At 40.8% G+C, this 17,734-nt stretch overlaps 1 protein-coding gene across 1 annotated transcript in view; it reads right to left on the bottom strand.

Moving 5' to 3' along the window:
• The window catches only part of MAB21L3 (mab-21 like 3), a 47,849-nt gene that overhangs the window by 19,253 nt on the left and 10,862 nt on the right, over positions 1-17,734 (bottom strand). The window contains exons 5-6 of the mRNA XM_039841295.1: positions 1,712-1,834; positions 22-267 (exon numbers count right to left, since the gene is read on the bottom strand). Coding sequence (XP_039697229.1) covers positions 22-69 — 48 coding nt within the window. The 5' untranslated portion in view covers positions 70-267; positions 1,712-1,834. The remainder of the gene's footprint in view (positions 1-21; positions 268-1,711; positions 1,835-17,734) is intronic.

The raw sequence follows: 17,734 nt of genomic DNA, 5'->3' as shown, positions 1-17,734 counted from the left end.
GAAAGCGGTACCTGCTCTTACCTTGTCCAGCAGGCAATCTTCCACGTTTTCTGTCATCAGGGACTTCATGGCTTCTTGTTCAGTCCTAAGTGGGGCACCAGCGTCTTGGTTTGTTTCTCAGCAAAGGACAACGCTGTGGTGGCTCTCCCTGAAATCCCAGTCTCCGAGTGCTCAAGTCCCCTGGGAATATGCACGGGGACCAGAGACGGGTCTTCTCAATGCTCCACTGAAGCTCTTATTTCCAAATTGTGGGTCTCCATCTGTCATCTTTGGGGGCATTTAAACAAAAAAAGAATTGAAAAGGAGAGTTGGTGAAATTCAATATGAGTCCAACTTAATTTTACTTTATTTAGCTCCGGGGCTTGGACCAAATGGCAATTTTCCAAGTCGTATTTCCCACTCAAGACAGAAATGCCCTGTGTAGTTGGCTTCTTCCCACCTTTTTACGCTCTTGTCCTAAAACTAGACGCAGCCTTGAGCTCAGCATCTTATCTCTCCTTGTTCTCATCCTGTTGACAGTGAATATCCGTTGCCCTCCAACTCAGAAAACCCCATAGATTGATTTACCTTCTTTACAATAAACGAAACGGGAAACTGCTAAACAAGCAGCCTGGCACCCAACCCAACATTATGCCTACAAACAAGGGATCAGGTCTTGTCAGCCAGATCGGGGAACAACGATTTGCATGTGGAAAAATCCACATATTCATACGCATGCAACACACACACACACACACACACACACACACACACACACACACACACACACACATTAGTATGGGAGGGGAGCCTTCTGCTCACCTGCTGACCTTTAAGTATAATCTCCCTCTTCCCACTTGAAAGCTGGCAGTAAAAATTAAGTCAGTGTAAACAGGCCCCTTGAAAGTCGAGGAAACAATCACATCTGGTTTCGCCAGTAAAACCACGTTGGAAAACAGCTCGGGCAGCAAATCCCCAGCCTGGCTGGCTAGAGCTAGTTATGTGACTGAAAAAAAATCAGAATGGCCTGACCTGATCCTCCTGACGCTGGTAAACATTAGAGTCTGCTATCCGATGATCTAAAGAAATCACAGTGCCTCTGGGAGCTCAGCTCCCTGTTGAGCAACGTTCTAAACCCACCTGGGATTGCAACCTCGGGGTGCTCAGCAACTGGCTTGGGATCCTGGGCTACTCCACTTTTTGCAGCCACAGAATTTGCATAAGGCACAGCAGAGTTCCCTGCCGCTCTGTGCTCCACCCACCGCCGCGTTACCGCCAGCCTTCAGCCCCGTGTCTACAGACCCCCGCTGTGAGTCTGCAGTCTAATAGCCAGGTGGCAAAGCCGCCCCTCCTCCGTACTGCCTCGATATTCTGTTTCCTTCTCGTTTATCATACTCAGTCTCCTTTTGATATCAAATGCTCCTGGATAATCCTGAATCTTCTTCCCTTGCCTTCTCTTACCACTGGTCAGAGATCGGTTTTTCACAGATGGACTAAGAGCCTCTCTCTCTCAGCATCTTGCAATTCAAAATTCTCTCCCTACCTCGTTTTCAACGTCACCTAAGTCCTCTTGCTTCTCCCATGTGTTCTCGTCTTGTCCATACTCCTGTGTCGCCATAATCATTGACTGGAAGCCCCTTTCCTCCAGCGGGGCCTTCCCAGCATTCTGTGACCCCAGATACCATCATCAGACACACAGACCTTCATCATTTTGTGCCCGTGGCTGTCCTACCTCGATTGTTCCAGAACCACAGCTGATCACAATGATGAAACTGGAATTCCTCTCTCGCGTTGGGGCCAGCGACGTTTGCCAGATGTGAGCAGGGAAAATGATAAACAGGGCCAAGTGAGGAGCCTGGGAGAAGGAAGACAAGTGTGCTCAGGGTGGCTCACTGCAGGCTTTTTTTACCTGAATGCCAGACCGGGAGATAGGGCTGTTGTATAAACACAACCAACTCCTTCCTCTATGATATACTTTCTTACAGGCAAAGCTTTCAAAATAGAAGGCAGTCAGGAATACAGGCCTCTGACACATTGGCAAAGACACGCTTTCTTTGCAGATTCAGATCTCTGGATAAGTGGATATTGGATCAGCAAATATTTATTGAGCAACAGTCTGCCTAAGGCACTATGCTAGGCCAAGGAGAGAGTTTCAAAGTTGACTCTGATTCTCCTCCTTCAGGATTTAAGTATCCTGATTTCTCATGACTCATGCTGAATGCAAGTATGAACAGGTAAACGAGCTTTGGCTCAGCTTCTGCTGTGAGGACCAAGAAGTCATTTCTTAAAGGCAGTTTAACAAGGTGTTCAAATCCCTGACGATCGACATAAGCAGTGCTGGGAAGATAGCGTCCCCCTGGTTGATGAGCACAGGTGTTTGCTCCTGGTTTACCCAGGCTGAGGGTTCCCTTCTAAGAAGGAGAAGGGTTGGATTGATCCAAAACCATCATAAACATGCAAATTTGTTAAAGTTCATGGAGGTTACAGACTCCGACTTACTCTTTCAAAATTTTCTTCTAATCCTCGAGGAACTCAAATCTGACGACTCAGCGGCCCAGACAAGGATAATTGTCCATGCCGGTGAGGAAGCCCCCGGCAGGGAATGAGGCGGGGACCCTGTCTGTTCTGTACCCTCAGTCAAGAGTGCTGAATATCTGATTGGCTTAAACATTAAAGTGACATTCTAGTAAGTATTTTGAGATGCGTAAAATCACTTTATAAAATTATCAACTTTTCATGCATGTCCCTCTGAGCTCTTTAAATTACTATCATCTTTTATAGAGAGGCCTGATATAAAAGAACTTAGCATAGCACCTGGCACTTGATAGGACCTCAATATGTGCTTGTCTTCACACTCTATTTTCTCATCTGAGATAAAAGACCCTTTTTTTTTTTGATGTACTAGAGTAATTCTCCTGGGCTTATCTCATGGGTACAATCTTTCATTGGGTTGGTTTTCACAGTCCCACCAAAAAGCTAATCCCCTTTCTTCTCATTCCAGAAATGGCAACTGAGATGATTTCAACTTGTTCCTTTGTCTAGGTTCAGGGGTAGAGGATCCTAAGTTCAAATGCCTAAGTGGGCTAGGCAGGAAATAAGATAAAGAGCATAAGAACAGGACAATAGAAAGGCGTAAGGCTTGTGGTGGATTCCATATATTTCCTACCTAGGATATCCTAGGTTTTGTGTGTGTGTGTGTGTGTGTGTGCGTGTGTGTGTGTAAAGCAAGGCTGTACTATCAAATACTGTACAATACAAAATCCACCCTTGCACTCTATGCTCCTGAAGTATTAAAATCATTGCAGTTTCCTGAAAAAAGCCTTGCTGTCTTCTCTGGCTTCTTACACTGGCGATGCTCTCTACTCAGATGCTCTCCCCTCCCTCCCCACTCCCTTCCCTGGACCAACTTCGGTTTGTCCTCCGAGATTCGTCTCAGCTGCCAGGGACCCTCTCTGATTCTCTAGATCACTTGCTGGCTTACTTGTATTTATCGAGGATACATCAAGCACACGCTCCGTGAAGGCAAAAGTGTACGTTATCGATCACAGAATAGGTGCTCAATAAATATTTGTAGAATAAATGAATAAATAAAGGTCCCCTTTCTCATTCTACTATCTAATCCTATCTTATAGGTACAAGATAAAGTGACAGAAGTCAAAGGTAAATAATGAGTAAGTGCTCACTGGTTCACTTGGGAGCACAATGAACAAAAGTGATTCACTTGGGAGCACAATGAACAAAAGTGGTTCACTTGGGAGCACAATGAACAAAAGTGGAAGGAGAATGAAGACACGTCCCTTGGAAAAGCTGACTTCAACTCAGAAAGAGCAGAGTAACGAATCAGATGTGTTTGCACCTGAAGGAGCCACTATTCACAGTCTAAAACTCTTAGGACTGCTGAAAAACCACCCAATAATTAGGAGATGCCACGTAGATCTTGATATCCAAATATCCATGTGTCTTTGTAAAAGTCATGGCTCCATCTGGCCGTTTCAATAAAAAGTATATTATTTCTTAGCTGCAATTATTATCCCAATACACCCAAAAAAAGAGTAGTCCTCCAACATCAGCCGGAAGGGAGAAAACATGTTTACTTAACGCCAGTGACGGCCACTCGTGGAGCCTTCTATCAAAAGAAATAATGAGAAACAATTAGTGCTGTCAACTCCGCCTTTTACGCAGCAAAGATGACCTGTTTTGGCTACAAAATAGTTTATATTATATGGTCCCAGTTTGGGCTAGGGGAAAGGAAAGAAGACTATCTGGGTCTGATTCCATCTGTCTGTGTGTCCATCCATCTATATCCCATGCACTGCAACATCACTGTGATCTTTCTCATTCAAATGGCCCACACAGAAAGGTAACCCAGAAACTCATTTTTGTCAGAGACCAGCTGTTGATGTAAACTCTCGCTATGGCTTAGATGACACTTTATTTTCAAATTAAATAGTAAAAAGTTCTCCCATTTTCATGTCTCCCTACCTGGTAAACAGAGTTCTATTTTTCATCGGAAACTTTTCCTTAAATCGAAATGCAACTCCCTTCTCTCTGCTTTGAGTCAGGTGGCTTATTTTTCAGTTGATACCACCAAAAAAAACCACTGAGAGTGAGGAAAGCATTTAAGAAAGACGAAGTTTGGCTTTATTAATTTGTTATATCATGAAGCTGACGGGTAATTTTACTGAGCTGTTCACCTCAGTTTCTGTGATACCTGAGTTAGGAGGTGTCAGGGAATGGGTGATGGAAGGAATTAATGCTTTCTAGTCCTAGAGTACACAGGGGACTGCTCCCTGCCACCCACCCCACCCCAAAGCTCATGACAAATGACAAATTTGTCTTTCTTTAGTTAAAAAAAAAACCAAAAACAAAGAGAACAACAAACAAAACAAAAGCCCAGGGAGAAGACAGACACAGAGATCAATGCAGCAAAACAGAAAGTCCAGAAACAGACTCACAAATAGTTATTTGATCTTTTGACAAAGTATAAACACAATTCAGTGGCGGAAAGACATTCTTTTCAACTAATGAGTATTGGAAAAATTGGTCATGCATAAGAAAAGAGATAGATCTTGATACAAATCTCATACCTTATATAAAGATTAACTCAAAATACATCATGATCTAAATGAAAAACATAAAACTATAAACTTTTTAGGGAAAAAAGATAAATCCTTGTGACCTCAGGTAAGACAAAGAATTCTTAGACTGACACCAAATGAAAGATGCATAAAAGAAGAAAATTGATAAATGAGACATCATCAAATTTAAAACTTTTGTTCTTCCAGAGATACCGTCATGAGAATGAAAAGACAAGATATGGGCTAGAATATATTTGAAAACTGCATATCCGACAAAGGACTTGTATCTAGAATATACAAAGGACTCTCAAACTCAATGATATGAAAACAAAAAACAATTAAAAAATGAGTAAAGGACATGAACAGATACGTCACCGAAGAGGATATGAGAATGACCAATAAACGAGGAAAAGATAGATAGTCAATATCATTAGCCATTAGGGAAATGCAAATTAAAAACATGATACGACATCATATAAAAACTACTAACAACACCAAGTGCTGACAAGTACTTGGAGCAACTAGAACTCTCATGGGAACGTATAATGGTACAGCCACAACAGAAAATAGTTTGTTAATTTCTTATAAAATATATATTTAACCCCAGCAATCCTACTCCTAGGCATATAGTCTAGAGAAAAGAAAACTTGGTTTACACAAAATTCTAGCTGCAACTGTTCACAGCAGTTTTATTTGTGATAGTTAAAAGCTGGACACCATCCCAACGCTGTTCAGCAGGTGGATGGATAAACAAACTGTGATACGTCCGTATCATGGAACACCAAGCAACAACAACAACAAAGAACAAACTGCTGATACAAACAACTTGGATGAATCTTAAAGACATTATGTTAAGTGAGAGAAAACAGTTTCAAAAGGTTACATACTGTATAGTTCATTTATCTGGCACCCTCGAAAATTCTCAAAACAACAACAACAACAATAATAACAACAAACAAGCTATAATGGCAGAGAACAGATGAGTGGTTGCCAGGAGCTGGGAGCAAGGTGAGGGTCCTTTATTAGCCCCGATAATTTCCCTTGCTTTGAAGTGTACTCTGTCTGAAATTAATCTAGTTACTCCTACTTTCTTCTGAATAATGTTAGATGGGTATATTTTTCTCTACCCATTTACTTTTAAGCTTTATGTTGGATTCATATCGACCACATTTGTTACTATTTTCTTAACTTACTACACACAATGGGCATAACTTTTGCAGTTCAAGGTACAACAGTAAAACTAACATGGATTTCTTTTTTCTTCTTTACAATTTCACAGATAGATTTGTTCTTACCATAGGTCTTAGAAACCTCAGTATGAGATATTTTTTTCCTTCCTTATTAGCGTTCATCTTTTCACTTAAAGAAAGCATTTGCGGCTTCTCTTTGGCATATCTGAATCCCCAGCATCACTATTGTGCTTTGGGGCCATTATTAAGTAAAATAGGGTCACTTGAACACAAACATGACAGTCGATCTGATGATCGAGAGACTGAGCAGCTACTAAGTAACTCACAGGTGGGTCATGTACACCATGGGGATATGCTGGAAAAACGGGCGATTCACATCCCAAGCAAGACAGAGCGGGACTGGGAGAGATTTCATCACACTACTCAGAACGGTGCTCAGTTGAACTTAAAAATTATTTATTTCTGGAAGTTTCCATTTAATATTTTGAGACCGAGGTTGACCACAGGTAACAGAAAGTGCCAGAAGTGAAGCCTCGGATAAAGGAGGACTACTAAATTTGGGGAAATTCTCAGTCATTATTGTTTCAAATATTTCTTCTGTTTCTTTCTCTGTTCCTTCTCCTTCTGGCATTTTCATTATGTAAGTTACATCTTTTGTCGTCTCACAGTCTTTAGATATTTTGTTCTGTTTTTACGATCTTTGTTCTCTTGGCTTTTCAGTTTTGGAGATTTCTGCTGAAGTAGCCTCTCGCTCAGAGACTCCTTTCTCAGCCTTTCTTCATTTCTGTTTCAGTGGGTTTTTATCTCTAGCGTTTCTTTTTTTTTTTTTCCCTCAGAATTTCCATCTCCCTGCTTACATTGCCCGCCCGTTCTTGCATGCGTCTTCTTTATCCACCAGAGCCCTCACATTTTAGTCATAGTTGTTTTAAATTTCCTATCTGATAATTCCAATGTTCCTACCATGTCTGATACAAATTGTGTTTTCTGCTTTTCATATGCCCTGTAAGTTTTTCCTGCTAGTTGGACATAATATAGTGAGTAGAGAGAACTCCTGTAAATAGGCCTTTGGTAATGTGGTGGTAGGTATAGGGGAGGCAGAGCCTTCTACAGTCCCGTGATTAAGTCTCAGTCTTTTAGGGACCCTGCCTCTGGACTGTGAACGTCACTAGTGTGTCTCAGGATTTTTTGTTGTTGTTGTTGTTACTCCCGCCTGAAGCAAGGCAGCATGGCTAGAGTGGGCTGGGGTTGCTTATTTTCCTTCGGGGAGAGCGTACTAGAGTATTGGGTATTTCCCTTCTCCCAAGTCAGTTAGGCTCTGATACTACCCCAACCAGTTAGGCTCCGGTTAACTAGTTTTGCCAGTATTACTCTGCATAATAAGAAAACAGACCCAGTATTATAACGTGAATGTTTGAAAGTAGGAAAATACGATTAGCACAGCTATACAGTATCTATTTCTGTGTTAGTTTTCTTTATCAAGATATATCATACCGAGGCAGGAAAGATATAAATAGAAAAAGCAGCAAAAATATATGTAGGTCAGAGGCAGTAAGAGAACATTCATAAATCATTTTATAGTATATGTCTATCTTGTCAAGGTAGCTATACAATTTCAAGGGCAAATATTTAATAGAAATATTTGCAAGCAGGTTGGGAAATTTTAAAAGAATCCTCACACTATACAACCAAACTCATTGCTCCCCCTGTACAAATCTTGTCATGGGTGCCAAAAAATGCAAAGGTCCTATCGATTCCATAGGCTCCTCCCTTAGGTAAAGTTACAGAGTCAAGGCCAAGGTATAGAGTGGTGTCAGTCCTGTACTCAGGAGGCAAGACTCCCTGCTGGCCCACACGGGAACTGCTGCAGGCAGCTCGGGAGGCGGGGCTGGGCGCACACTGACATGAGTGCTTAGAGAGGTAGGTCGGAGGGGACCTTCTAAGCCAGGGATAACAGCTGGGGCACAGGCACATGGACCCAATCGGGGACTGTGGTCATGGCGATCTACCCGGAGGATGCCAGATGAGTTTGGAGAGATTACACACGGCACTGAATTCAAGGCTAACATATTTTGATTTTTCCTTATAGGCAATGGAGAGCCTTTGAAGGATTTTGAATAATACACTGAGATGATAGAAACTGTTCTTTAAAGTGATTTGCTCTGCAGCTTGTTGTCTATGGGATAATCTTTCTCTACCAGCCTGTCAGCCTTGCAGGCAGAGATTGTGTCTGGTTCACTATTGTCCTGGGGTTCAAAGCTGATACTAGCCACTTGCAAATCAGAAAGAGCAGCCCCTTGGGCAGACCCAGCCCTATAAGGCCAATGCTTGGTGAGCGGACTGCGCCTGAGTGAGAAAGATCTTCCAGGAAACAGCAGCCCACACAGAGTTCCGTGGCATGGTGAGTAGAGCACGCTAGCTTTCAGCCCCACCTGCCCCTCACTCAGGCATCTGTGTGGGGTACGCACCTGCGTAACGATAGATAGAAGCCCTGAGGAACCGCAGGTAGGGGCCTAGTTCGGAGGTGATCGGGTTAGGCACTGAATTAGGGGAACGACAGTGGGGTTCGAGAAAGGTCTAAGAGACACTCACACTCTCCTGCACTTTAGCTGGAATGGCTTCTCTAAGGAAACCCAGGCCTACCATGAGCACAGGCCCTTCTAACAGGTTTGCTCCATTCGGCTCCTCGGTGATGCCTCTGCTAGAGAATTCCGTTTTCAAAGTTTTGTCCCAAGGCCTTGGCTTCTGCACAGATTGGCCCATTTCCTCCATTCCCATCTGATGCTGTTTAAGCGTGAGAGCTTACCCAAAGCAGTTTTTTTTTTTTTTAATTTCACAGTACTTAATAAATGCCTGTCCTTATGTCGACTTAGCAAGAAGCTGCAAAGGATGTTGAACAATTTGTTGGCAATGATATTCTTGTGATGAAAGGATTAGTGGTTTCTGACCTTGGCTACACACAGAAGCATTTGATGAGCTTTTGAAACAGATGCTTAGGCCCCACCCCAAACCAATCAAGTCAGCAGCTGAGGGTCAGTTAGGGCACGAGTCACCAAGATTAGATATTTGGTAGTTAGCTTGAAGGGATGTCCACAAAAAATTACTAAAGATGCCAAGAAGAATACATACCGTAATGCTATTTTTGAAAAGAACTTAGAAAAAAAACTCAATTATCTGCATGTGTGTGTATCTACATCTTTATGCTAGATTTATATATAGCGTATAGCTATAGAGTATAGATATAGATACAATACGTGTGTGTACAATATACTACATATTATATGTGTGTTGTGATATATGTAAAATGTATACCATACATAACATGGGCAAAGTAAAAAATATATAACAATAAAAATTATGAAAATAAACACACATGGTTATTAGTTAAGAAATGAGGTACAAAAGGCTCACGTGCGGGGGACAGACAGGGAAGAGGCAGAGGGAAAACGGGAAGAAACTAACAAAGAAAAAGTCTTCGGGCTGCGGTTTACCACGTAACCAGCGTGTGTTCTCACGGTAGTTATCTCAAGGAAGTGCAATTTCAGGTAATTGTTTAATTCTTTATTTTCTATAAGGATGCATCATTTATATAATCAGAAAAAACGTCTGCATTATCTTTTTTTTTAAGCTCTGTTCCTGCTGCGGCGTTAGCATGCACAATGCCCTCTGCTGGAACAAAGTTCCTGTTTTTCTCTGCCCGGCTTTTTCTGATATTTGAGGTCTCAACTTTCACGTCCGTTCCTCAAAATTCCTGTGAGACGGATTTGTTCTCTGTGTCACACTCAGTCCTGTCCCACTGTCCTTTGCTTTCAGAGCACTTATCACAGTTCGAAATAATTTGCGTGGCTATTAGATCAAGGCCTGTCCACGCCCCTCTAGAGTGGAGGCCACAAGAGGTCAAGGGACTAGGACTGTTTGGCTCTCTGATGAGTTTCCAGTGCCTTGCCCAGTGCTGGACACATAGAGGCCTCAAAAAGTCCTTGGAACTTCTTGGATCTTTTCTCTGTATTTAATAACTTTCCACACGCTCATGGGGTTTTGTGCTCACTGATGTCTAGGACTGTGCCTCACACCTGTCAGTACTCCCTTGAGTGCTCAACAGCTCTCGGGCTGACTTGACACATTGAGAACCCTTGGCTTCCCCAGGAGCCTTAGCATTTTTCCTTATATCATTCCCATGGCTGCTGTTACCTTCTCCTGCTGCTCTGGGAGAAGGATAAATTGGGATAAAGGTCCCAACTGTCCCAAAGGTCTCAGCTCTTTTGACTACACTTAGATGGTCACGAGTAAATTATAGGTCCCTTTTTGAGGGCTTCTCCCTCCTTCACCTCCCCCCACCAAGGGTAGTGTTTACTGTCCCCTCATGTTATGAACTGAATTATGTCCCCCCAAAATTCATATGTTGGATTAATAATCCCTAGTACCTCAGAATGTGACTGTATTTGGAATCAGGACCTTTAAAGAGGTGATGAAGTTAAAATGATGCCATATGAATGGTGCCCTCATAAGAGGAAGAGACACCGAGGATGTGTGTGCACAGAGGAAAGGCCATGTGAGCTCACAGTGAGAAGGGGGCCATCTGCAAGCCAAGGAGAGAGACCTAAGGAGAAATCAGACCTGCCAACACCATGATCGTGAACTTCTAACCTCCAGAACTGAAAGGAAATAAATTTCACTGGGTAAGCCACCCAGCCTGTGGTATTTTGTTACGGCAGCTAGAGCAGACTAACACGCCTCTGTTGAAGAACTCGCATGGGCTTCCCAGGGCTGGGCAGAGAGACATCTTAGTGTCAGCCACCTTTGTCACACTCCTGCTTCCAGTCAACCAATTGCCCCAGGCAACGGCTCTTCATTGAGTGTCACCTGAAGAATGAGCACCTTGCTTTTCTGTGACGCATTTCTGCTACACTCGACTCCTCCTCAGGACTTTAGGAAGCCCACAGAGGCTGCACTGGGGAGAACAGCCTGCCCTTCCCCTGAGAAAGGTGGATCTCCCTCAAAGAGCATGCTGAGGCAATGTCACCCCAGGAACACCCAGCCCCCAGTTCCCTGTTTCACTGCTCAGAAACCACAATGTTTGTTCTTGAAACATGACTAAAGAAACCGAATGCAAAGGAAAATGTGGCTTTTTACCGTAGGTTTATGGCAGTTTATAATCTATAATCAATGTTGAGAAAATAAAATTTGGCCTGTGGACAGGTTCTCCTTCAATAAAAGTGATCAAGATCAAACCACCCAGACAATACAGTAACAACAGTAAGAAAGAAAAGAAATGAATAAAGTCTGATACCTAAACATCAATGAGTCTTTTTAGTAGTAAACACGTCATTTAAAACACCTGGTGGAACTAAGTGCCAAATGACTGGTACCGATTGCTATGAGTCTCTTTTACATTTGGATTTAGTTCCTAAACTTATCATATAAACACTAAAATTTGTCTTGCGACCACATCTCTGCCTTAGTATCTAAATCCCCTTCGGGTCATGGAATAATGGAGTGAGGACAGAGACAAGTTGGATTTGCAGAACTGTAGGATACTTTTACAACCTTCACTTTACACTCTAGCATCAGGAGAGGCAACGTGGTATTTCGAGCCCCATTCAGAGGAAGACTATGCCAAAGTCCTAGTAACAAAGGCTATGTAGGTTCAGTCTACTTTCCCCACATTGCAATGCCTATCACAGCCACTTCCCAATTCATTCTCTCCCATCACCATGACAACCCCCATCGGTCACAAGCAGCCAGAACATTATCAACCAAGAAGTAAAGCGTGAGCCTTTATCCCCAGCTTGTGGGGCTTTATTTCAAACGATGGCCTCTTTCTTGGTGAATTCGTGCCTTATTACAAAATCAAGTAGCCAGTCATTAGCACTAGAGAGATCCAAGGGCTCCTGAGCTCTTGACACCAAGGACTGCTTAGATTCTGGTTTCCTCTATAATACCCAACTAAGAGCAAGATTACATGAATCCTTAGCTTCCCAGTTCAGTCTAACTACACCTCAATCGTTCCATGAGCCTAAAATAATCTAACACAAAAGGCGATGTTGAATGACACCGGGCAGCCAATTAATCATACAAAGGCCCTATCAAAAAGGAAATGAAAGAAATGGCGAACAGGCCATCCACGCCTGCCATTCTTTACCTCCACGTGGGTGCCCAGGACGGCTCTTTTGGATTAACTACCTCCAGAAGCTTCCTAAAATATCTGTGATAAATATTTCAGGCTAATTGAGATGACCCAGTTAAAGATATAACAAACCCTGGCTGTAATTACTAGGGAATTATAATAGCTCTTCCCCACAAGCTGTGGACATAGCAATTATTCTTCATATAGTTTGTAATTGTGAATTGGGTAAAAGCCAACTACTCCCCGAAAGACCGCTATGTAACATAGACAAAAGATATAATTGACAAACCATTCTGCCTTTTGGAGTTCTATCCATAACTTGATTTTCATCTCTTGAGAAGCTGATTTTGCATTTTCTACTTTAAAGTCTTCAGTAAAGTCTCTCGGGATAGCTATGTGCATTTTAGTTAAGCTATAGGACAACGATAACACCTTTCTTTACATTAAACATGGCACCGCCCTAAAGAATTGCAAACATGGAAGAGAAACCGAAAGGGCTCATTTTCATGATGAGAGGCACAGTGACATTTAATTGCAATACAGGGTGATAAGTGCAACAAGTGATAAGTACAAGCAAGACCATTCATGGTGCTTAAGCCCATAAAATCAGTACTGCCCAGAAGGAAAACCTCACTGAAGAAGGAACATTCAGACTGAGTCTTGAAAGGTGGAAAATATTCATGAGAAAGTTCAGGAAGGGAAGGGTGTTCCAGGAGAAGAAACAGCAAGTTCGAAAGCATGGAAGCAAGTGATGTCAGTGAGACCGCACAGTAGAGACCACCAAGAATTCTCTCCTCCGTCAAAGGAATGAGAAAACTGCAAAAGTAGGCAGAATCAACTTTTTCAGAAATCAGGAAATTAACCAAAAGCTTGCAGCAATCTGGGGAGCATTTACTCAAGAAAAACAGCTGAGTCATGGTAAGAAGGGAGAGCTATGTGGTGTTTTAACTTTTCCTACGTTTTACTCTCCAGCTCCACAGCAGTCTTGAAAATGAACAGCCCATCCTCATGGTGAGAACTAGCAGCTTGACAACCACCAGAGGAAGCACAACAGGGTGGAGTTCCTCCAAAGCCTCATTCCAGAGAATTATCATTATCCGGTCTGGTTGGTAGTTAGTTTCCCGGGAGACCTCGCTTGTTGTCTATAATTGACCCAACTTGAGACTCTCCCAGTACAAAAAGACTTTCTCCTAAGGGCATCTGTCAAAACAATTACAGTTAATTGTTTAACTTCATGGCTTCCCGAGAAGTGAATAACAGTCATGCAATCTATAGACTAACCAAGAGCTTAAAAGAAAGAGCTGGGGAAAGAAATGTTCATAAGGGAGGTTCCTAGATATTTCTGAGAATCTAGAAAGCTATGCTTATACAAAGAGTTGTGCGTATTCCTAGGGCTATCGACATACTCAGGAAAAACCTGAAGAGGCCCTAAGCTCTCACCTCTGACTTGAGGCCCTGCATAAGCAGGAAGTGAAGGCTAGGGCAGAGTTGTAAACTGGTTGACTGTTGAAGGCAGGCCCAACACACAAAAAAATGAGAATAGAAACAAACGAATAAAATATAAAATAATAGAGAAAAATCAATGAAACCAAATGTTATTTGTTTGAAAAGATCAACGAAATCGGCAAACCTTTAGCTAGAATGACCAAGAGAAAAAGAGAGAAGACTCAAAATGCCAAAATCAAGAATGACAGAGCAGACATCACTGGTGACCTTACAGAAATACAAAAGGAAGAATAAGGGAACACTATGACCAACTGTATGCCAACAAATTAGATAACTTAAATGGACAAATTTCTATAAAACACAAACTACCAAAATTGATTCCAGAAAAAACAGAACATTCAAATAGACCTATAAAAATTAAAGAGTCTGAATTAGTAATCAAAAAACTTTCCAGAATAAAAAGCTCAGGAACAGATGGCTTTACAGGTGAATTGTACAAAACAATTAAAGAAGAATTAACATCAATTACTCACAAACTTTTCCAAAAAAACAAAACAAAAACAGAAGAGACACACTTTCCTACTTATTTTATGAGATCAGTGTTAACCTAATAGCAATACCAGACCAGGACATCGCAGCAAAGAAAACTATTGTTCAATTTCTCTTATGAAGGTAGATTTCAAAAATCTTCAAAAAACTAGCAAATCAAATCAAACAACATATAATAAGGATTATACACCATGACCAAATTGGATTTATTGCAGAAATGCAAGGTCGTTTTAATATATGAAAATCAAAAAATGTAACACACCATATTAGTAGAAAAGGAAAAAGAAAGAAAAAGCCCACATGATCATCTCAGTAGATGCAGAATAAGCATTTGACAAAACCCAACGCCTTTTCATGATAAAAAAAAAATCGACGAATTATGACTAGTTCATTAGGTCATCCAGGTATGACTAGGCCATCTAGGAAAAACCCACAGCTAACATCACACTTGATGGTGAACGACCATCAAGCTTTCCCTCGAAGATTAAGAACAAGACAAAGATGTTCATGCTCATCACTTCTAACAAGCAAGTTCAGCAAAGTTGGTGGACACAAGTTCAAGATCAATATAGAAAAATGAGTAGTCAGTTTTATTACTATACATTAACAATGAGTAATCTGAAAATAACATTAAGAAAACAATTCCATTGAGCGAATAGCATCAAAAAGAATAAAATAATTAGGGATAAATGTAAAAACAGAATTATAAGACTTGCGTGCTGAAAATTATAATACATTCACAGAAATTAAATAATATTTAAGTAAGTGGATAGTTTGTTGAATGGTAGACTTACCATTGTTAAGATGGCAATACTCCTCATGTTGATCTACGAGTTCAGCATGATTTCTATAAAAGTTCCAGCCACCTTTTGGGGCAGAAATTGACATGCTGACTCTAAAAATTACATGGAAATACAAAGGATAAACAATAGTGAAAGAAATCTTGAAAAAGAACAAAGTTGACAAAACTTGCTACAAAGCAACTGTAATCATGACTGACGCCAGCGTTAAGTATAGACATGGAGAACAATGGAACAGAATTCAGAATTCATGGGGAAAAAAAAAACCCATACATCCGTGGCCAGTTGATTTTCAACAAGAGTGTCAAGATCTTTTGAAAGGAAAAAATGATCCTTTCAGAAATGGTGCTGGGACAATGGATATCCCTACGCAAAAGGATGAATTTGCATATGGATATCCATAGGTAGGGATGCCTACTCCCTACCATATACAAAATTAACTAAAAATGCAACAAAGACCTGGGGTAAGAGCTGAAACTATACAACTCTTAGAGGAAATTAAAGGTTTAAATTTTCATGACCTTGGAATAGCAATGATGTCTTAGATATAATACCTAAGGCACAAACGACCAAAGAAAAATAGAGAAGTTAGATTTCATAAGAATTAAAAACTACTGTGGTTCAAAGATCACCATAAAATTGTGAAAATACAACCCCCAAAATGGGAGAAAATACTTGTAAATTATATTTCTGATAGGGTCTGGTATCCAGAATATATAAAGAATTCTTCAAACTCAGCAGTAAAAAGACAATAAACTCGATTAAGAAATGGGCAAAGGACCTGAATACATTTCAACAAAGAAGCAATATAAATGAGCCAATAACATCGGTAGTCATTAGGGAAATACAAATCAACACCACAATAAGATGCCACCTCATATCCACTAGGATGGGTATAATGATAATAATGATAATAAAAAGACAGACAATAAGAAATGTTGGGAGGACATGAAGAAGTTAGAGCTCTGATATATCACCGGTGGGGATGTAACATGGCACAGCCACACTGGGAAACAATTTTGTAGTACCTCAAAAAGTTATCATATAACCCAACAACTTTACTCCAAGGGATATACATCCAAGATCAATGAAAACATGTCTACACAAAAAAATCTGTACATGAATGTTCATAGCAGCATTATTCATAATGGCCAAAAAGTGGAAACAGCCAATTGTCCACTGACTACTGAATGAAGAAATGTAACGTGGCATCCGTATGATGGAATATTACTTGGCAATAAAAAGGAACGAAATGCCGATACGCATAGGCTACAACAGGGATGGACCTTGGAAACATTATATTAAGTGAAAGAAGCCACACACAAAAGGCTACATGTTACATGAAACATCTGTGATAAGTAATCCATAGAGACAGAAAGATTAGCCATTGCCAGTGGCTGAGTAGGAATGGGGAGTGACTGCCAATGGGTAAAAAGTTTCTTTTGGGGTGATAAAAGTATCCCAGAATTAGATTAGATAATAGTGATGGTTATACACAACCTTGTGAATATGCTAAAAATAAAAAAAAATTAAAAAATTAAAAAAACCCACTGAATTATACATTTTTAAAAAATTTATTTCATGGTATGCGAATTATATCTCAATGAGAAAAAAAATCTCAGTAGGGAAGTGGAGACACAACCATGTTCCTAAGGCACTCTCTGCGTGCTTCCTGCTAACCTGTAAAACAGTGGTTACTAATCGTAATTAATGACACACTTGTTTGTCTTCTCAATCAGTTTTAGAAGATTCTTGAAGGTAGAGTTTATCAGGAAGACTTTGTTTTCCCAGGGTCTACCTCAATGCCTAGCAGAAAGTAGGCTTAAATACATTTTTGTAAAGAGAAAAAGTATATATACAACATAAGGTATCTAAGAAGCTGGAAGGTCTGCTGCTGTCGGGGTAAAGCAGAATGGGGGAGGATGCGGGACCCTGGTGGGCAGCAGAAAATTAAACCCAGCAAACCAGGCCCTGGTTCACAGGCTTTGCCCAGCCTGGAAGAGACTTTGTCTGCTCCTAGGACATTGAATGAGGTAAACTTTGATCAACCATCTCTTAAAGTTAAAAATCCAGTGATTAAAATTCTAATTTTAAGGGCTCCAATAAGAATCCAACGAATTTGCTGGCAAACATCAGAACTGGATTTGTCCTTTTGGTTCGCAGATCAGTTAGTAATTAACATGGATTTGTGAAAATATGACATAACCTAAAAACATGGAGGAAAAGCATCATTCAAGACCTGAGGCATGAAGATATTTATGGAAAGGATTTACTATGAGAAAAAAGATTTGTTTTCATGGTGTATATAAAGTTCAAGAAAACATGGAATCGATTTGATAACAGGTGAATGATGACAGTCTAAGACAGCAAAGGGTAACCCGGCCGGATTGAGTTAGGGAGTATGAGAAATATAACGATCATCAAAAATGAATTTAAAACAGAACTTTAATCAGTTGGGATTAACAACTGAGAAAATGGAAAAGAAAATCCTCAGCTGTTCAGAAAAAAAAAAAAAATGAATAAAGCCAGGTCCCTATTGCCCTCCATACACCAAAATCAAATTCCAAG

This window comes from Pteropus medius, unplaced genomic scaffold, assembly GCF_902729225.1.
Source record: "Pteropus medius unplaced genomic scaffold, Ma_sr-lr_union100, whole genome shotgun sequence".
NCBI classification, from domain to species: domain Eukaryota; kingdom Metazoa; phylum Chordata; class Mammalia; order Chiroptera; family Pteropodidae; genus Pteropus; species Pteropus medius.
The sequence above is the reverse complement of the archived record's forward strand: the minus strand, read 5'-3'. Positions and strand labels throughout refer to the sequence as shown.